The sequence below is a fragment of the Mesocricetus auratus genome, unplaced genomic scaffold, assembly GCF_017639785.1.
Source record: "Mesocricetus auratus isolate SY011 unplaced genomic scaffold, BCM_Maur_2.0 Super-Scaffold_100027, whole genome shotgun sequence".
Classification (NCBI taxonomy): domain Eukaryota; kingdom Metazoa; phylum Chordata; class Mammalia; order Rodentia; family Cricetidae; genus Mesocricetus; species Mesocricetus auratus.
The window spans coordinates 21904281-21923324 of NW_024429208.1; the positions used below are offsets into that span (position 1 = coordinate 21904281).

Genomic DNA, 19044 nt, shown 5'->3' on the forward strand with positions numbered 1-19044 from the left:
ATCCACAAAGACTTGGGGAGTCATGAAGGACCCAGGCTCGTTCAGGACCAAAGCAACTTCCTTTGATAAACATCAAGAGTTAACTCCTAAAATACAGGTGAATTTAGTTACTTGTCTCTATTTTCCCAAGGTAGTACATTGATTACCTCTCGGGGCTGTCATTCTAGATACTCATTTCCCATGATTTCCACATGCAGTAAGGATCCCCTCCCAGGAGAGTGTCCCTCAACAGCTCTAAGATAGATTTTCATCAATACTTAAAAACTTGCAATGCTAGTTGAAGGTGCAGATTCTGCCTCTCATAGGTTTTGTAGCTCAATTGGACATAAACAGCCTAGGACCACTTCAGTAGACAGCCGACTGTAGCATTCTTGTGACGGGGCTAATGTACCTTGTGATGTCAAGCCCTTGGCATACAGTGCTTACAGCAGAAACCATGAAGAGGCAACTCATGTCACTTGTCCTTGAGTGGGGAGATTTGGGTTAAACAAGAGTTTTGTTGTGGGATTTTAGATAGCTGAAAAAATGGCTTTACAAACAAAGCCTGTTTGCTCTCTGCTTTGCCTTCTTGAGGGAGAGCCTATTTGACCTCCAACTTTATTTTCTCCTGGTCATTAGATAGCTGCATCTATCTAAGACCCAAGTGGCAAAGTGTGGTAGCACACCTGTAATCATAGCACTCAGGAGACAGAGGCAGGAAGATCAGGGGTTCAAGGCCATCCTGGGCTACATGAGACCCTGTCTGAAAACAAAACAAAAATCCAAGCAGGAAGAAAAAAATGAAGGATGTAAGAGTCTTTTGAAATCTCCTTGGCCAAAGTCATGTCACATATGTGCATATGTGCAAGTTTTAGGTGAAGCTAGAGATGGAGTCCAGGTCTTTCCTGCTGCCACACCATAGAACAACAGTGATTGGGGGCTTGGGGATGTGTTAAATGGACCAATCAAATAAAATACTCAACTACAGAAGGAGATCTCTCATACATGCAGTAGAGCTTGCCCAGTCCAACGTCTTTCCTTGCAGGCAAAGAGGGCCATTGTTAGCACTGCTGTCTAGTCAAAGGCTATGGGAACTGGAAACAGTTCGGACTGGTTGGGAATCTCATTTGCAAGAAAAAACAAAAAACAACCCAGGTTGCTAGTGAAGCCATGGCTGACCATATATAATGTCTTTAGTTCAGGAAGAAGAGGAAAAGAGTCTAGTATTGCTGAAGATCTGACACGTGTCAGTCTTATTCCAGTACTGTCAAGTGTGGGCCTTGGGAGTGAGTGCCTTTGAGAAGCTACTACTGTTCCCTTGTTGAACAGTTGAGGTAAATCAGCAATGAGGACACCTAGTAAATGAAATGAAGGATGCGAGGCTATGGCTGCTTAAAACATAGAGGGACTGCCACTGCTTTCCCATGCTGCCAATAGTACCTAAGACCCCACAGGAATGTGTCTGATTCTTTTTCATTCATGCTAGTCCTGCTTGGGCATCTCCAAATTTCTTGAAAAACATTGAATTATAGTTGCCTCTTCCCCACTGTTCCTCACTATAACCAAAGCCCCTTGAGGGCAAGTACTGTGTCCCATTTGCTGTAGTTCCTAGACAACTGGCATATAATAGATACTCAATAAATATCTGTTGGATAAGGAGTGGTGTGGGCACCATAGTGGCTACTCCGTGTATGTCAAATATGAACATGAAGAATGTATTCCCAGATGCTAGGATCCAGGAATGTTTAGATACACATCATGTAAGTTAGCCTTACATGACTGCATAAATAAAACAGGGACTAGGCTTAAGAAAAGATCACAGGACCACAGACAGAAGGCGGTGTAACGGAAGGAGGTCACAGCTGCTTGTTGCTTTATAAAAAAGGGATGTATTACAAACCCTCTTCTTGGGTTACCATTGACTGGGGACCACTGCTCTCCTTAGGGCCAGGAGCTGTTGAACTAAGTCAGCCAGGCCATTCTTTACAGAAGCCCTTTAGCCATGTCATTGAGGCTCCAAGCAGCATCTTTTCAAACATTTAGCCATCGGACGCTGTTTTCCTTTTCTTAGTATTATTGGGAGGGAGGGGTGTGCACGCCGTGGTGCACGTGTGGAGGTCAGAGGGCAACTTTGTGCAGTCAGGTCTCTGCTTCCACCTTTGTGTGTAAGTTCAGGGTAGGCGCGTTGAACTCATCCAATGCATTTGAGCAGTAACTGCCTTTACCCACGGAGCCATCTTTCTGGCCCAGGACCTTTTTTCTTAGCCTGGTAGGCGTGGTAGTGCACATCTTTAATCTCAGCACTTGGGAGGCAAGAGGCAGGGGGACCTCTGAGCCAGCTTAGTCTACATAGTGAGTTCCAAGACATCCAGGGCTACATAGAGACTCTCTCAAAAAAAAATTTAACCTCTAAAATTTTTATTTTTATGTGTATTGGAACTGGCATTACAGACAGTTGTGAGCTGCTGTATGGGTGCTGGGAATTGAACCCAGGTCATCTAGAAGAACAGTCAGTGCTCTTAACTGCTGAGCCATCCCTCTAGCCCCTTAGTGTCCATTTTATGCATAGGGGTATTTTTCCTGCTGCATATCTCTGTACTGTGTGCTTGCGGTGCATTCAGATGTCAGAAGAGGACATCAGATCCCTTGAAACTTTAGTTACAAATGGTTGTGAGCAGCCATGTGGGTGCTGAGAATCAAACTGGTCCTCTGTACTTCATCTTTGCAAAGAATAAAAACAAAAAACAAAAAACAAAAACCAGCCAGGTCCCCTGAGAGAACAGCCAGTGCCCGTGACTGCTGAGTCATCCCTCCAGCCCCTTGCAGATCATCATTGCAATGAATGTTCTACAAAAGTTTGAAAAGTGCTGCTCTATCTCAGTCCCACACATACAAGGGAATAGACCAGAGAAGATCTGTGGTCACTTGGGACCACACAGCAGACTTAGATTAGAACCCTGAAATTGGACTGTTTGACACCCAGCTCTTTGACACCCAACTCTTCAGTAGGGCTCATTAAAATGTGAGAACTAGACAGAGAAGACAGCATTTAATAAAAAGTTATATGGAAATTTTGTTTCTTACTCAGCAATTTGGCACTAGCTTATCTTCCATAGTTATGTATAATATTTTGTTTTGTTTTTCAAGACAGGGTTTCTCTGTGTCACCCTGGTTGTCCTGGAATTAGCTATGTAGACCAGGCTGGTCTCAAACTCACAGAGATCTGCCTGCCTCTGCCTCCCGAGTGATGGGATTAAAGGCGTGTGCCACTATTGCCCAGCTCACAACAGTATTTTTTGAGACTGTATTTTATTTTTAGTTAATTTATTTCATGTGTGCATGTATGTGTGGGTGTGCATATACCACACATCAGGAGAATATGAAGAGTCGGAAAACAACTCAGCTGAAAGGAAGACAGGGAGAGGACTTGACTCTGTGGTACTGAGAGCTTTCTTGATCTTATTTCCATTCTGGTTGATTTTTTTTTCTCTGAACCTCTTTGAAGTTATAATACAGCAGACCTGATCTTTCAAAGCCACTGCGCTTTGTATACAGTCCGTTATCTCCGATGAGGAGCACGTTGTTACAAAAGACTGCTTTGGCTTTCTTTCTTTATAAAACCAGGTCAGGATTAATTTTAAGGTTAAAAAAAGATGTGACAGATGAAAGAGCAGCTTGAAATCAGGGGCTCTTCTTGTGTTACTCTGAGCCCAGCATCCTCTTTTATAAAACCCGAGTATATCTGCAGGCCCCTTTGTCTGCGCTGTGCTGTCATCTCTAATGCACTTGAAGAAGTCTTTCCCACCGTGGGATTCAATACCAAGCCTCAAAGAGATGGTCTCGGATTTCCTGAATCTGGGTAATTAGCTGAGGTCCAGTGGCTCAGTTAAACCATGAAGGTCAATAATGCATGAATTCTTGGCAGATTGCCTACCTAGCACAGTGCCCTCCATCAGCACCCCTGTGCAGGGTCTAAATGGTCTCGAGGAACGTTTGTGCTTTTTGTTTTTTTGTTTTTGTTTTTTTTTTTTTGGTTTTTCGAGACAGGGTTTCTCTGTATTGTTTTTTTTTGTTTTGTTTTGTTTTGTTTTTTTTGTTTTTGTTTTTTACGAGACAGGGTTTCTTTGTATTATTTTGGAGGCTATCGGTCCAGCCCAGCCTCGAACTCACAGAGATGCACCTGCCTCTGCCTCCAGAGTGCTGGGATTAAAGGCGTGCGCCACCACCGCCCAGCCCTCTGTATTGCTTTGGAGGCTGTCCTGGAACTCACTCTATAGACCAGGCTGGCCTCGAACTCACAGAGATCCGCCTACCTCTGCCTCCTGAGTGCTGGGATTAAAGGCGTGCGCCACCAACACCCGGCTTGTGCTTTTTTAACATGAAATATTAGGATTAGTGTAGCATAGATTTTAATTAGCATAGATTTTAATGCTACGACAAGTTCTTATAGGTATGAGACGAAAGTTTGGATGTGAGTGCTCTCCAGATTCTCCAGAATCCTTTCTTCTCTTTATTTGATAGTACAGTCACCCAAACCTCAAAAATCAAGTTGAAATACTTCAGATTAAAATATAACAAGTTGGACACTGGTGGCCCATTTGCATAGTCCCAGCACTCCAGAGACAGAGGAAGAAGGAATAATGCAAGTTTGGGTTTTCTCTTAAGGTCTTTGATTCATTTTCAATTAATTTAAATAATTTTAATTTACTTGTTTCATATGCATGAGGGCTTGAATATATGTATGTACACTGTGTATATGCCAGAAGAGGGTGTCAGAAATCCTGAGACTAGAATAACATCATGTGGGTGCTGGGAATTGAAACTGGGTCCTCTGGAACAGTAGCAAGTGCTCTTCTAAACTGCTAAGCCTTCTCTCCAGCCCCTTGAGTTAATTTTTAAAAATTATTTTAATTTTGCATATTTGTGTGTGTGTTGTATGTGGATTATGTGCACTTGACTACAGATGCCCTAAGAGGTTAAAAGAGGGTGCTGGGTCCCTTAGAGCTCATGTTGTAGAAAGTTGTAAGCCACAGAGTGGGTGTTGGGCCCTCCTGAAGAGCAGCAGCGAGCACTCTTATCTGCAGAGCCAGCTCTCCAGCCCCTGGGTTTGTATATTGTGTGTGTGTGTGTTGTTTTGGTTTAGTTTTTGGTATTTTGGAGACATGGTTTCTCTGTGTAGTAGCCCTGGCTGTCCTGGAACTAACTTTGTAGACCAGGCTGGCCTTGAACTCAGCCTCCCTTAACTCTTAAGTGACTCCTGCCTACAGAGGCCAGAAGGGGGTGTCTGATCTCCTGGAGCTGGAGTTACACATGGTTGTGAGCTTTTACGTGGGTGCTGGGAGTTGATCCTCTGGGGGTGCAGCCACTGCTCTAACCCACTGAGCCATGTCTCCAGCCCCTGAAATTAGGATCTTTAAACATTACTTTTATGTTGAGGTCATGGGAATGTTGCTGAGGACTGTGTTAGTTCTTGTACTTTTCCTGATGACTTCCACCTGAGGTTTATGGGGGTGAGGCTTTATGTCCTCCCCAAAACAATGCTTTTCCCCTTTGGTAAGATCTTATCTTGCACTGGATTTTTTTTTTTGTTTTAGTTTTTTGAGATGTATTTTATGAATGATTTGCCTGCATGTATATGTATGTGCACCCTGTGAGTGCCTGGAGTCCACAGAAATCAGAAGGCATTGGATCCTCAAACCCTGGTCTTTTGCAAGAGTAACAAGTGCCAGACTGGAGAGATGGTTCAGAAGTTAAGAGCCCTGGCAGCTCTTCCACAGGTCCTGAGTTCAGTTCCCAGCAACCACATAGTGGTTTGCAACCATCCATAATGAGATTTCCTGCCCTCTTCTGGCCTGCAAGCAGAACATTGTGTCCATAATAAGTAGATTTTAACAACACAGAGTGACAAGTGCCACCACTCCAGCTCTTTGTGATGTTACCCACAAGAGCAAGTCCTACTCCCACATAACAGGTCTGGGCTTTCTAAAACATTAGGCACCAGGGAGGGGGCAAGGACTAATTGCCTTAGTCTAAAACAGTGGTTCTTAAACTTCCTAATGCTGCCACCCTTTAATACAGTCCCTCATGTTGTGGCGACCCCCAACCATAAAATTATTTTTTGTTGCTACTTCACAACTATAATTTTGCTACTGTTATGAATCGTAATATAAAATAGCTGATATGTATGTTATCTGGTATGCAACCCTTCCCTAAAGGTCTCAACCCACAGATTGAGAACCACTGATCTAAAGCTATCCCCCAGGAGGCTGATTTTAATCAGCATTTCTTTGTTTGTTTGTTTGTTTTTCCCTAATTCAGGGTTTCTCTGTGTTGCCCTGACTGTCCTGGAACTCACTCTGTAGACCAGGCTGGCCTTGAATTCACAATCACCAACCTCTGCCTCCAAGGTGTTGGGATAAAAGGCATGGCCACCACCCGCCTAGCCATGGTCTAATCAGGTTGTCATCTCAAAGGATCACTACTCAATGCTGTCAGCCTTGGCAAGGGAAGAGCTGACTCCTGCCACCTGCTGGTTAGCATCCGTCTACACGCATGTGGGATGCATGCCTTTGGCCTTACAATGGTCTCATCTCCCCTCAAAAGTAAGCTTTGAGATGTGATTATTTTAAGACTTGTTCTTCGCTTCATTATAACATAAAAATGAAAGGTAAATAAATAAACCAAATCTCTTTGCAATTCAACAAGGAATTTAAAAAAAGATTGTAGTGGTGATGTATATCTTTAATTCCAGCACTCAGGAGGCAAAGGCAGGTGAATCTGAGTTCTAGGACAGCCTGGTCTACATAGTGAGTTCCAGGTCAGCCAGTTGAGATCCTGTCTTTAAAAACATTAAAAAAAATATTTTCCAGTTTGTCATCTGTCTGTCTGTCTGTTGATGGATTGTAGAAAATATATCAGGCACAAATGGCCTCATCTATATCGTTCTACTTTGATGATATTTGTCTTTAAGCCTAACTACTTCTTTCATTTCTGAAACACCGAGGAATACTAAGCTGTGTTAACAGAGGAACATTGTGGTTCCTCTGTTACCTACAGTCTCTCTTTAACCCAATGCTTTGACAAGCTCTGTTCTTTTTTTTTTTTTTTTTTTTTTTTTTCCTTCGAGACAGTGTTTCTCTGTAGCTTTGGAACCTGTCCTGGAACTTTCCCTGGAGACCAGGCTGACCTCTAACTCACAGGCCTGCCTCCGCCTGCCTCTGCCTCCTGAGTGCTGGAATTAAAGGCATGCACCACCACCACTGCCCGGCGAGGCATGTGGATTTTAAAGTGGAAATCATTTCTAGCTAGTGGTAGTTTTGTTTCTGTTGTTTTAATTATTTTACTTTAGAAAAGGTCTCATGTGGCCAAACCTTATCTCAAACTCACTATGTAGCCAAAGATGACCTTGAATTTATGATCCTTCTGCCTCCATCCTCAACTTGTCGAATTATAGATGATAGATTAGTTTATTCTTAGTGTATGTTGAGGTACCTCAAGATGAATCCAAGGCCTACCCTAAGAAGATGAATACACTAGGCAAGTGCCTACCACTGAGCTATATCCACTTCTGTTTTTGAAACTAAGTCTCAAGAAGCCCAGGCTGGCCTCAAACTCACTATGTAACCAAAGGTGACTTTGAACTTCTGATTCTCCACCCTCCATGTCTCAAGTGCTAGGATTACAGGCATGTACCACCAGACTCCTTATGCCATGTTGAAGGTTGAACCCAGGGTCTTTTGCATGTTAGGCAATCCCTTTACAAATTGAGTTCCATCCCCAATCTATATGGTTATCTTTGGTGCACCAAACTCCATATACACTAGTCGTTCATTGGCTGATACCTTGTCTGTAAACTGTATCAACAAGTGTGGTTTATTGATATCTGGGCTGCAAATGATGCTGTACTTTGTACCGTGGTTTCCCAGCTGATATGGAAATATGCTTTTAAAAATGTGAACTGCTAGATAGCATGTCTGACCTCCCACAACAGCACGTCATAGAGAGACCACGATGTAAACCTTTGTCTTCTACAGTTTCTACCATCACATGTGCTATGTTAGTAGATTCTGGGCAGGTTTGTCTTCTAGTCAGTCTTTTAAACTGTTCTCCATTTACTAATTCTGAATGGTTCATAGCAGATTTATCATCTATGCTGTTTTTGACCTCCAATTCAGGTGACGCCTTCCCAGTGCAAATGAGTCCCATAGCTCAGTGTCAGTTTGTGCCCTTGGCTGAAGTTCTTTGCTGTGCTATAGCTGATATGAATGCAGCTCAGGTGGCTGTGACACAAGAATCACTCTTGGAGCAGTTGATGAAACATTACCCAGGTAACCAGTGTTCACCACTTGTATTAATTTGAATGTGTTTAGTTTCTATTTATAAGCACTCTTAGCATGTAAGTAAAGGCTATGGTGTCCTTTTATCCTTTTTCCATACAATCTTTTGTCATAACACTGAGTTAACCCAGCTCAGTGGCACAGGCATGCAATAGTCTCAGCTAGTGTCTGGGCTGAGACAGGAGTGAAAGTTCAAAGCCATCTTAGGCAGCTTAATAAGACCCTATCTCAAAATGAAAAGAGAGAGTTGGGGATACAGCTCACTGATGGAATGTTTGCCTATTGTCAAGAAAAGCCCAACATCAACAGTGTGTGTGTGTGTGTGTGTGTGTGTGTGTGTGTGTGTGTGATGCATGCCACAGTATTCATGTGAAGGTCAGAGGACGACATGCAGGAAGAGTTAGTCTCTTACCACCTGGGTCCCAGGGATCAGACCCAGGTCCTTGGGTTTAGCAGCAGGTGTCTATTGAGCTGTGTCACCAGCCCAGATTCAACAATTCATAAATTTGTTTGGTTTTCTGGATGATTTTTTTCATACATGAATACACGTTAATCAGATTTTGTAGTGAGGGATGGAAAGGAGGATTCATCTCCCATTTTCCCGTGTCTGTTTCCCAGAGATGCAACTGCTAGAATTTGTAGCTCTTAGTTGTGCCTTCACAACTGCATTTTAATGTTTATGTTACCCTTTATGACATAAGTGCAATCATTCTGTACATCCTTTATATAGCGTTCATGAGACTTATTTTAAATTTCCATGTTTGTTCAGACTTTCTCAAGGCATACTTTACTTTTTTTCAGTGCTGGGATCGAATCCAGGACTTAATGCCTGCTAGGCAATTTCTTTCCTACTGAGTCTTCAAATTTTAAGTTGATTTATATCCAGTGATATTCAGAGTTTTGTTTTTTATATTTAACCATTAGCCTAGCCATAAGTCTATATGGGAACCAACTTATAGAGTATTTTGTAGTTTAATTACACATATTATTCTTTGGGTTGTTTTGTTTCATTGAAGATGGGATCTCACTGTAGCTTAGACTGGCCTACTCAATATATAGCCATAGCACAGGGTGGTCTTGAAATTGCAGTGATTCTCCTGTGTCTGCCTCCTGGGTGCTGAGATTACAGTTAGAGTCATTACACTCAGTTCTAATTTAAAAGAAGTGGTGTGTGTGTGTGTGTGTGTGTGTGTGTGTGTGTGTGTGTGACACATACACACAGGGCATACCCATGCAGGCCTGCATGTGTTACAGACCATATGTGGAGGCCAGAGGATAACTCTTGGAAGTAATTCTGTCATTTTGTAGGATCAAGGATCAAACTCAGGTTGTCAGGCCCTCATAACAAGCACCAGTGTCCATTGAGCTATCTGACCAGCTAGCATTTTATTTGCATGAATTACCTACAATCAGCTCCAAGACTGTTAAGCAAATAAATGGTTGTCCTGAATTTCTAATTTCAATGTGCTTTTGTTTTTGTTTTTTAAGGTATCGCTGTTCCATCCCCAGACATGCTCTACAGCACACTGGGGGCTCTAATTCAAGAGAGGAAGATCTACCACACTGGAGAGGGCTACTTCATAGTTACACCAAACACTTACTTCATCACAAATACACCCATACAGGGAAATAGGAGCACCCTCCTGCCAGACGAAGGGTGCTCTGCGCCCACTTCTGTGACCTATCTGGTGAGCATGGACTGCTGTGCAGAGCTGGCCCAGGAGAATGAGGCCCCCATTTCCCATTGTCCATCATGTCAGTGTTTCCTTGATACAAGCATGCAGGACGCTAAGGACCGACGGGCTGCTGCAGAAGGGACTAGAAAAAAACAGGAAGGTCTTGAACCCACACTTTTGATTAGGCACCAGGTAGTTTCAGCACCTGAAGGCACCCACATCTGTGTGAGCCCCAAACCATTGCCATACATCAAAGACAAAGGCAAAAAGTTTGGTTTCAGTTTCTTATGGCGCAGCTTATCTAGAAAAGAGAAGCCGAAAACAGAGTATCACAGTTTCTCTGGGCAGTTCCCACCCGAAGAGTGGCCTGTCCGAGATGAAGATGGCTCCAACAACATCCCCCGAGATTTGGAACATGCAATAATTAAAAGAATTAACCCTGTGCTGACTGTTGACAACTTAATCAAACACACAGTCCTAATGCAGAAATACGAAGAACAGAAAAAATATAATAGTCAGGGTACTTCCACTGAAGTACTGACAACCAGGCATAAGTATTCTTCTAAAGAGGGAATTTGGAAAAGGCGGGGCCGGTGTGCCAAGCCTCACAGGCGGGGCTATTCTCATCGGAATAGACACAAAGCATGGAGTCAGGGAACCATTGGACAGGAAAAGCACCCCAAGATCCCTGCAGCCCAGCCTGTACCCAAAATGAGAAGCCCCAATAAAGAAATTCAGCAGTTGCATGGTGGGAACCCAGCTGTACTAGGTTCCCACTTGATTTATAAAAAACAGATCAGCAATCCCTTCCCAGGCATGCATCTCCGAGGACACCCAATATCCAAAGGGCACATTGTAGAGAAGAGCCAGCATCTGGAACCTAGTCCAGTTGGGTCAGAGCAAAAGCCTTTTCGGAGGGTAGGGTCTTCAGGTCCTAACAGTGCTTTTGACAGTGGAGCCCAAGAGCCGAATGCGGACCAGTGCCATGATAAATGGGGAACAGAAACCATGCATGCGATGAAGGCGCCTGTCCATCCTGTCAGTGATGTCAAAGGTGGCCTGGGAAATTACCCTCCACGTAGTGTTTTGCTAAGCCACCCTCGGTGCTGTTCCTTCAGGGAAAGCATGTTGAGAAGTGGTGTATATAATGAAGAAAGCAAGGTCATCCCTGAAGTCTTGAGGAAAAGTTATTCTGATTGTGACATGCTCTTGGGAACCAAAGAAATGCCCTCACAGACTTCCTCCTCTTTGGAGCCCGCATCCTGTGTGCATACGTCAGTGGATAAGATGGTACACCAATTCCAAAGCCTGGACCTCTTAGATTGCCCAGCTGGGGCAAACCATTTAAGGACACCTGAAAGACAAGATGGTGACTCAGAAGAACTAACTCGGAAGGTGTTTGTCCCAGAGGCAGAGATTGTAAACATGGAAAACGAAGGGCTCTCCGACAATGAGCAGGAGGAGGCAGCCTTGAACCAGAGTAACGCCGGGGTAGATGATGGGGCCTGTAGTTCACTGTATCTGGAGGATGATGACTTCTCTGAGACAGATGATGACTCTTGTCACACACTGCCTGGACACACTCAGGGTTCCTTTGCAGGTGGAGGCAGGCAGAATCATTTGGGAAGACCAATGATGACTGGAAGATCTCTGACTGAATGTAATAGCAAAACTGATAGGTTTGAGCCCCTGGCGCTTGAAAGGAATCACTGGTACAAGGCCACTGGGTTGTTTACAAATTCAGGGGAAGGCCCAAACCCTGATCTTGCTGACAGTCCTGGTCTAAATTCAGGGACGCCATTTGGTTTCAACTACAAAGGAGATCCCACTGCTACCTGTGTCCAGGCCCCAGCAGCCACTGGTAAAAATTTACTTAAATGCTCTACTGCAAGGAAAACCAGTTGTGGGACTGAGATCCTGCACCATTCTCCTGGTGACACAAAAAAGAAGCCAACTGGCTGGAGACAGAACCGTCCAAATCAGGAAATGGAAAACCATTTCACAGACAAATTGCAACTTTTCAACACCTCACATGTGCCAATGTTGGCTCAGGAGCATCGAGAGCACAGTGGCCTTGAGGGGACAGAGAGTTATAGCATGACAGGAGACAGCGGGATCGATTCCCCAAGGTAAGGGTGTATATGGGTATTGCATTAGTTACTCCTGCAGGAATTACTAGAGTCAGGGTGTGTGGAGCTGCCCAGTGAGAGATTCCTGAACAAACCAGTGTAACAATATCAACAGTCTTGGGGGAATAAATTATATCAAGTTACAATGAACTTGCCTATGGTAAGGACAGAGTTCACTTTTTTGTTGTTTTTGTTTTTCAAGACAGGGTTTCTCTGTGTTAATAGCCCTAACCGTCCTGGAATTAACTCGGTAGACTAGGCTGGACTCGAACTCAGAGATCTGCCTGCTTCTGTGTCCTGAGTGTTGGGATTAAGTAAGTTTACATCACTGTCTCCTGGCCAGAGCTCACTTTTAAAAACTAGTATCTCTAGAATTTCAGACACTACATATTTTTTCAGGATTTATTTTATTTTTATGTGTAGCAGTGCTTTGCCTGTGTGTATATTTGTGCATGTATCATGTAAATGCCTGGTGTCCACTGGGATCAGAAGAGGGCATCAGATCCCCTGGAACTGGAGTTATGGAAGGTTGTGTGTGAGTCACCATGTAGGTGGTGGGAACTGAATTCAGGTCCTGTGCAAGAGCAGCCCATGCTCTTAACTGCTGAGCCTTGTCTCCAGCTTTATACCCTACATTTATCATATTCACCCTCTTACCCCCAGTTCCTCCCATACGTACCCTCTCCTCCCTACCAACCAAAATTAAATTTTCCTTTTTTTAAAATTCCCATCAAGTTAGTTTGTGTTGTCCAACTACTCTTAAAGAAAACTAACTAAATAGGGTTAGTGGGGAACCAAGTTTTTTTTGTTTGTTTGCTTGTTTGTTTTGTTTTTTGAGACAGGGTTTCTCTGTGTAGCTTTGGAGCCTATCCTGGCACTCTCTCTGTAGACCAGGTTGACCTTGAACTCACAAGAGATCCTCCTGCCTCTGTCTCCCGAGAGCTCGGATTAGAGGTGTGTGCCACCACTGCCTGGCTGGGACCAAGTCTTACTGGAAATTATTTCTAAAACTAGAAAGGAACCACTAAAAACAAAGTTGGAGGTCTTCTCATCTATTCTTGGATCTATATTTGTTAAGTAAAGGATGTGGCCACTTCTCACTTGTTTAAATGACAATTGTTCATATGATAAACAATATAGATATAATAAGATATTTTAGAAGTGTTTGGGGTTGTAGCACAGCTAGTAGTGTGCTTGAATGGCATGGCAAAGCCCTGGGTTTGATCCCAACATTGCATAAATGGGATGTGATGGCATTAATTCTCATCTCAGCATGTGAGGGGTGGAAACAGGAGTTCAAGATCATTCTTGCCTACATAGCAGGTTCAAAGCCAGCCTTGGTTCAACCCCCACCCACCCACCCACACAAATCTGAGTATTAAAAAGTTTAAAATAACATTTTGTGTGTGTGTGTCTGTGTGCGCGCGCGCGTATACGCGCGCAATATAACAGACTGTGGAGGTTAGAGGCCAACTTTAAGGGGTTGGTTCTCTCTCCTTCCACTGTGTAGGTCCTGGGGATAGAACTCAGGTTATTGCTATTGGCAGCAGGTGTCTACCCACTGAGCCATCTTACCATCCTCCCCAAAACTTTGTAATTATCCTACTATTTTCTTTTTCTTTGCTTTTTCAAGACAGGGTTTCTCTGTGTAACCCTGGATGTCTTAGAACTTGCTCTGTAGACCAGGCTGGCCTTGAACTTAGAGATTTGCCTGCCTCTGCCTCTTGAGTACTAGAATTAAAGGCGTGTGCCACCACACTCAGTACAATAACAATGGGGGCTGGAGAAATGGCACAGTTAATTATGCATACATACTTTGTATGTCTGTGCATCATGTGTGAGCCTGGTGCTCACGGAGGCCAGAAGATATAACATGAGTTCTAAATGGTCTTAATAATAAAAGTCCAGAGTCAGATAAGAGGGGAAAATGCTGAGAGATTAGAGAGAAGAAGAAGGAAGCCAAAACCATCTTTACCGCATTAACTTCCCAGTAGAAAAGAGAGCCAGCTCCTTTTTCCTACACCTATATTCTTTTCTCTGCCCAGCCATCTCACTTCCTGTCTGTCTGTACAGACCTCCAGACCTCTATGGTTAGCTAGTGGCAAGCTCTACCCTCTGATCTTCCTTCAGACACGCTTTATTTGTACAAACAAGTTATCACCACAAGAAGAGACCATCAGATTCCCTTCAGTTACAGATGGTTGTGAGCTGTCATGTGGGTGCTAGGACCAAACTCAGGTCCTCTGCAAGAGGAGCTCAGTGGTTTTTGTTTTGTGTTGTTTTTGAGGAAGGGTTTCTCTGTGTAGGCCTGACAGTCCTGGAACTCACTCTGTAGATCAGGTTGGCCTAAAACTTGGGAGATCTGGCTTCCTTTGCCTCCCGAGTGCTGGGAGTAAAGGCTTGAGCTGCCCCCCACCCGGTTGGTGCCAGTGTTTTAACAGTTAAAGATCTGTCCCATCTGATCTCAGCATGTGGTGGGCAGAGACCACTTTGGGAGTCAACCGACCCTTTCACAGGGTTCATCTCAGTCCATCAAAAATCACACATTCATAACAGGAGCAAGATTACAGTTATGAAGTAGCAATGAAAATAAGTTTATGGTCATCACAACATGAGGAACTGTATTAAAGGGTCACAGCATTAGGAAGGTTGAGAAACCACTGCTCTAGCCAATTCCATAAAGAAGTTATTTTTAAAATTACTTTGCGTGATGTGTTTGCATGTGTGTTCATCTGTGTATATACACAGTGTTCCTGTGGAAATAAGAGGACTACTTTGGGGGAGTCGAGTTCTCTCCTTCCATCTTGAGGAAGAGTCTCTCTTGTTTCTGTCCCTGCATTGTTTTCACAGCTTCTTACTTTTCCGCCTCGCTTCCCATCTCACCCTAGGACTGTTGGCATCAGAGCTGAGAGCTGTGGGCTTTTTTGGAGGGTGGAGGAGGGTTCGAGACAGGGTTTCTCTATGTAGCCCTGGAACTCACTCTGTAGACCATGCTGGCCTCAAACTCACAAAGATCTGCTTGCCTCTGCCTCCTAAGTGCTGGGATTAAAGGCGTACACCACCACCGCCCACAGAGAGCCTTGGGCTTTTTTATATGGGTTTTGGATATTAAACTCAAAATCATTAGACCTGCCTGGCACACTCTTTTAAATGTTTTTTTTTTCTTTTGGTTTTTTGAGACAGGGTTTCTCTGTATTGTTTTGGAGGCTGTCCTGGAACTAGCTCTGTAGACCAGGCTGGCCTTGAACTCACAGTGATCCACCTGCCTCTGCCTCCCTAGTGCTGAGATTAAAGGCGTGCACCACCAACGCCCGGCATTCTTTTAAATGTTTAGCTGTTGGGGCTGGAGAGATGGCTCAGTAGTTAAGAGCACGGACTGCTTTTCCAGAGGACCTGAGTTCAATTCTCAGAAAGCACATGGTGACTCACAGACCATCTATAATGAGATCTAGTCCCCTCTTCTGTCCTTAAGAATACATGCAGACAGAAAACTGTATACATGATAAATAAATACATCTTTAAAAATGCCTAGCTGTGGGGGCTGGAGAGATGGCTCAGAGGTTAAGAGCATTGACTGCTCTTCCAGAGGTCCTGAGTTCAATTCCCAGCAACCACATGGTGGCTCACAACCACCTGTAATGAGATCTGGTGCCCTCTTCTGGTATGTGCAGACATACATGGAGGCAGGATGTTGTATTCATAATAAATAAATCTTAAAAAAATGCTTAGCTGCCTTTCTGGTCCAACTTCTTGTTTTATATACTTTTAATCTTATGTATTGTTGTGTTTGTGTGGGTATACACATGTGAGTGCCGTACCCTTAGTTACCAGAGGCCTCAGATCCACTGGAGCTGAAGTCACACTTCAGCTGTGTGTGAGCAGCCTCGCATGGGTGCTGGGAATTGAATTCTAGTCCTCTGCAAGAGCAGAGAGTCATTTCTGCATATTGTTTAAAATAGATTATAATATAGTTTTCTTGAGAGGCTTATTATTACAGATACTGTGACTCTTAGGATCAAGGCCAGATGGGCAAGACATAGTTAGTACCTTATTTGAAAATTAACACAGACAAGCTGAGCTGAAGAACACACCGAGATTCTTCACAACTGCCAAAGATATGTGAGATTCTGGGTGATGGGCAAGTTAGGGAGATACTCAAGGATAGAGCACTTGCTTAGCATGCACGAGGCCCTGAGTTCAACCCCTAGTCATGACAAAACAACCAACCACAGAATTACTGGGGCAGTTGAGGGTGCATCTTGGCAGTAAGGTAGGGCACACGATTAACAAATGTGCTGAAGATAAATGTGACTAGATAAGGACATGGATACACTGTTCTTAGGACAAGAACAGTATCACCATGAAAAGCAAGAGTTGATTTTTTTTTCTTGTGACTTCACAAAAGATGTCATACAAGATATGGATACTGATTCTGATAGGGAGCTAGATTTTTCTGGCTAGCAGGTACTGGTTTTATTCTTGACACTAGGTTTAAGAACCAATGTTCAGATAACACAAACTTCTTTGAAAGCACCTGTCAAATAATTGGGGTGCTATTATTTAGCTTTTCACATCTGAAAAATGGACTACCTTCGATTTGTTAAGTATGTCTTAATGCTCATATAGCTTGAAACTAACAAAATGAAATTACAGTGCCTAAAATAGCATTCTGGGTCCCTCTGGAAGATAGTAATTCTGTCCTTTTTAATATCTTTAGGACACAGAGCCTGGCATCTAACAATTCTGCCATTTTGGATGGATTTAAAAGAAGACAGAATTTTCTGCAGAACTGTGAAGGCATGAAGAGCCAAATGTTCCCATCCAATTCCCTGCTTCAACTAACCCCAGTTATAAATGTCTAACTTAAAGATGTGGTCTTATACTGTAATTCAGCCTGGCCTGGATCTCAGCAGGTAATCAGTCCCCCTGCCTTAACCTCTGGAGTGCTGGGATTACAGGCATAAGCCACCATGTCAGGATTAAAATTTTAGCTGACTTTGAAGAATTCTCTTTAAAATTGGGTATGCTCTAAAGCTGAACACGTATATTAGTAACCCCACCATATTGCAACCTAATTAATTCTTCCTTTTTACCACTTTAAAGTAGTTTTCAGTGCCTTTTATTAGAAATCTGTTAGTTTTCAATGAAAGAAACATGCAATCATTGGTCCTTTTCTAATGAAGCATCCCTAACTTTAATTTTCCTTGATCAGTTTCTCTAATCTGTATAATGCTGATTTACTACCCAGTAGCCATTCTCATCAGTCATAGGAGTACGGAATTCTCAGGTTAAAGGGGCGTGGTGGCTAAGAAATAACTCATCCCCGATGGCCGAGTAGTCAAACGTATCCCAGTGGTTGTATGTGGCAGACCTTGCTCTCATGAGATCCTTCTTCCACAGTGCTGACCCCCACCCCACCCATTTTTTCAGCCAATAATGTCACATCCATTCCAAAAAGGAAGACAAAATCAAACAAGACAAAAAATTCCTCCAAATGAAAAGTGGACAGATGGCTAATTCTTTTGTCTATAGTAGTAAGGCATTCTGTTTAATTTGTAGAGAACTTGCCATGTTTTCAAAGATTTAAAAGGCATCCTACAAAAAAAAATGTGCTGCCAAATTGGGTGTGTATTAAGGATTGAGCTGAAGGAAAAACGTGGTGGAAATGAATGAAAAAGGGGCTTTTTCTTTGACAAACATGTTTTTGAAAGTTAAACTCAGGCAGGGCATTGGTGGCACATACCTTTAATCCCGAGCAGGAGGTGGGGGAGGGGGAGCAGAAGAGAGAGGTGAGTATGTAGTTCAAATGGTAGAGTGCTTGCCTAGCATGCAGGAGGTGGGTGTGGCAACTCATGCCTGTAGTCTTAGCACTTGAGAAGTTGGAGCAGGAGGCCTAGAAGTTCAAGGTCATCATTTGCTATGCCAAGTTTGAGGCCAGCCTGGGTTAAATGTTCTACCTCGGAAGGAAGGAAGGAAGGAAGGAAGGAAGGAAGGAAGGAAGGAAGGAAGGAAGGAAGGAAGGAAAAAAATATAGACCTGTCAAGGTTTCTCCTAAGCTTTGGCTGTGGACATTCACAATGGTGCCGAATTACATACCAACTCTCCATTTTTCTTAGTGGTACTGATGACAAATGTCTAGTTAACACACACTAAGTTGTTTCCTTTTCCATTGTCAACATATCTGAATGGTGCCCAGTGATGCTGGGTAAAAAGAGAGGGACTTGGAAAATAGAATATTATGTAATTACCACCCCAAACTTACCCTTAATGAGGTATCATTGCATAGTACATTAAGGAAATTTGAAATTGTTAAGTGCATCAAGTTTGTCACTGCCAAGATTGAATTTCCTAAGGGCCAAAGGAGTAAATCACCCCCAATTCCTGAAATTTCTTTAGTGTTGATGTTGATGAAGTTGCTTTTGGAAGGTGAGATGGCTAAGTTGAAGCCAGATGTTGAAAAGGCTTTGTGATTTTTGACATTACGTGGTTTATAGTATCATAAGCAATGGGCCAGTAAGATGGCACAGTGGGTGAAGTCTCTTGCTGCCAAGCCTGCCTACCTGAATTCAATTGCTGGGATCCACATAGTAGAAGGAGAGAACTGACCATCAAATATTGTCCTCTGACCACACAAACACACACTAGTAAATGCAATGTTAAATGTCCATTTGGTTTATATTATTCTCCTCTACTTTTATAATAAAACACATTGTTGGGGAATATTATTTTAAGGTGTGTTACATTTGTTTATGCTCTGGAGTATCTGTTTAATGATGTAAAGATGTGTTGCTTTTGTTTAAGTTGCCATTTGTTTAACTCTGTGAAGCTGTGATTCTTTGTCTAAAACACCTGATGGTTTAATAAAGAGCTGAATGGCCAATAGCGAGGCAGGAGAAAAAATAGGCAGGGCTGGCAGGCAGTATA

General features: G+C 43.2%; 1 protein-coding gene across 1 annotated transcript in view; it reads left to right on the plus strand.

Moving 5' to 3' along the window:
• Stox1 (storkhead box 1) overlaps positions 1–18128 on the plus strand; it is a 48514-nt gene extending 30386 nt beyond the window's left edge. Inside the window, exons 2-4 of the mRNA XM_005070818.4 lie at positions 8154–8306; positions 9804–12120; positions 16838–18128. Of these exons, the coding sequence (XP_005070875.2) occupies positions 8154–8306; positions 9804–12120; positions 16838–16982 (2615 nt within the window). The 3' untranslated portion in view covers positions 16983–18128. The remainder of the gene's footprint in view (positions 1–8153; positions 8307–9803; positions 12121–16837) is intronic.
• The last annotated feature ends 916 nt before the right edge of the window (positions 18129–19044 follow it).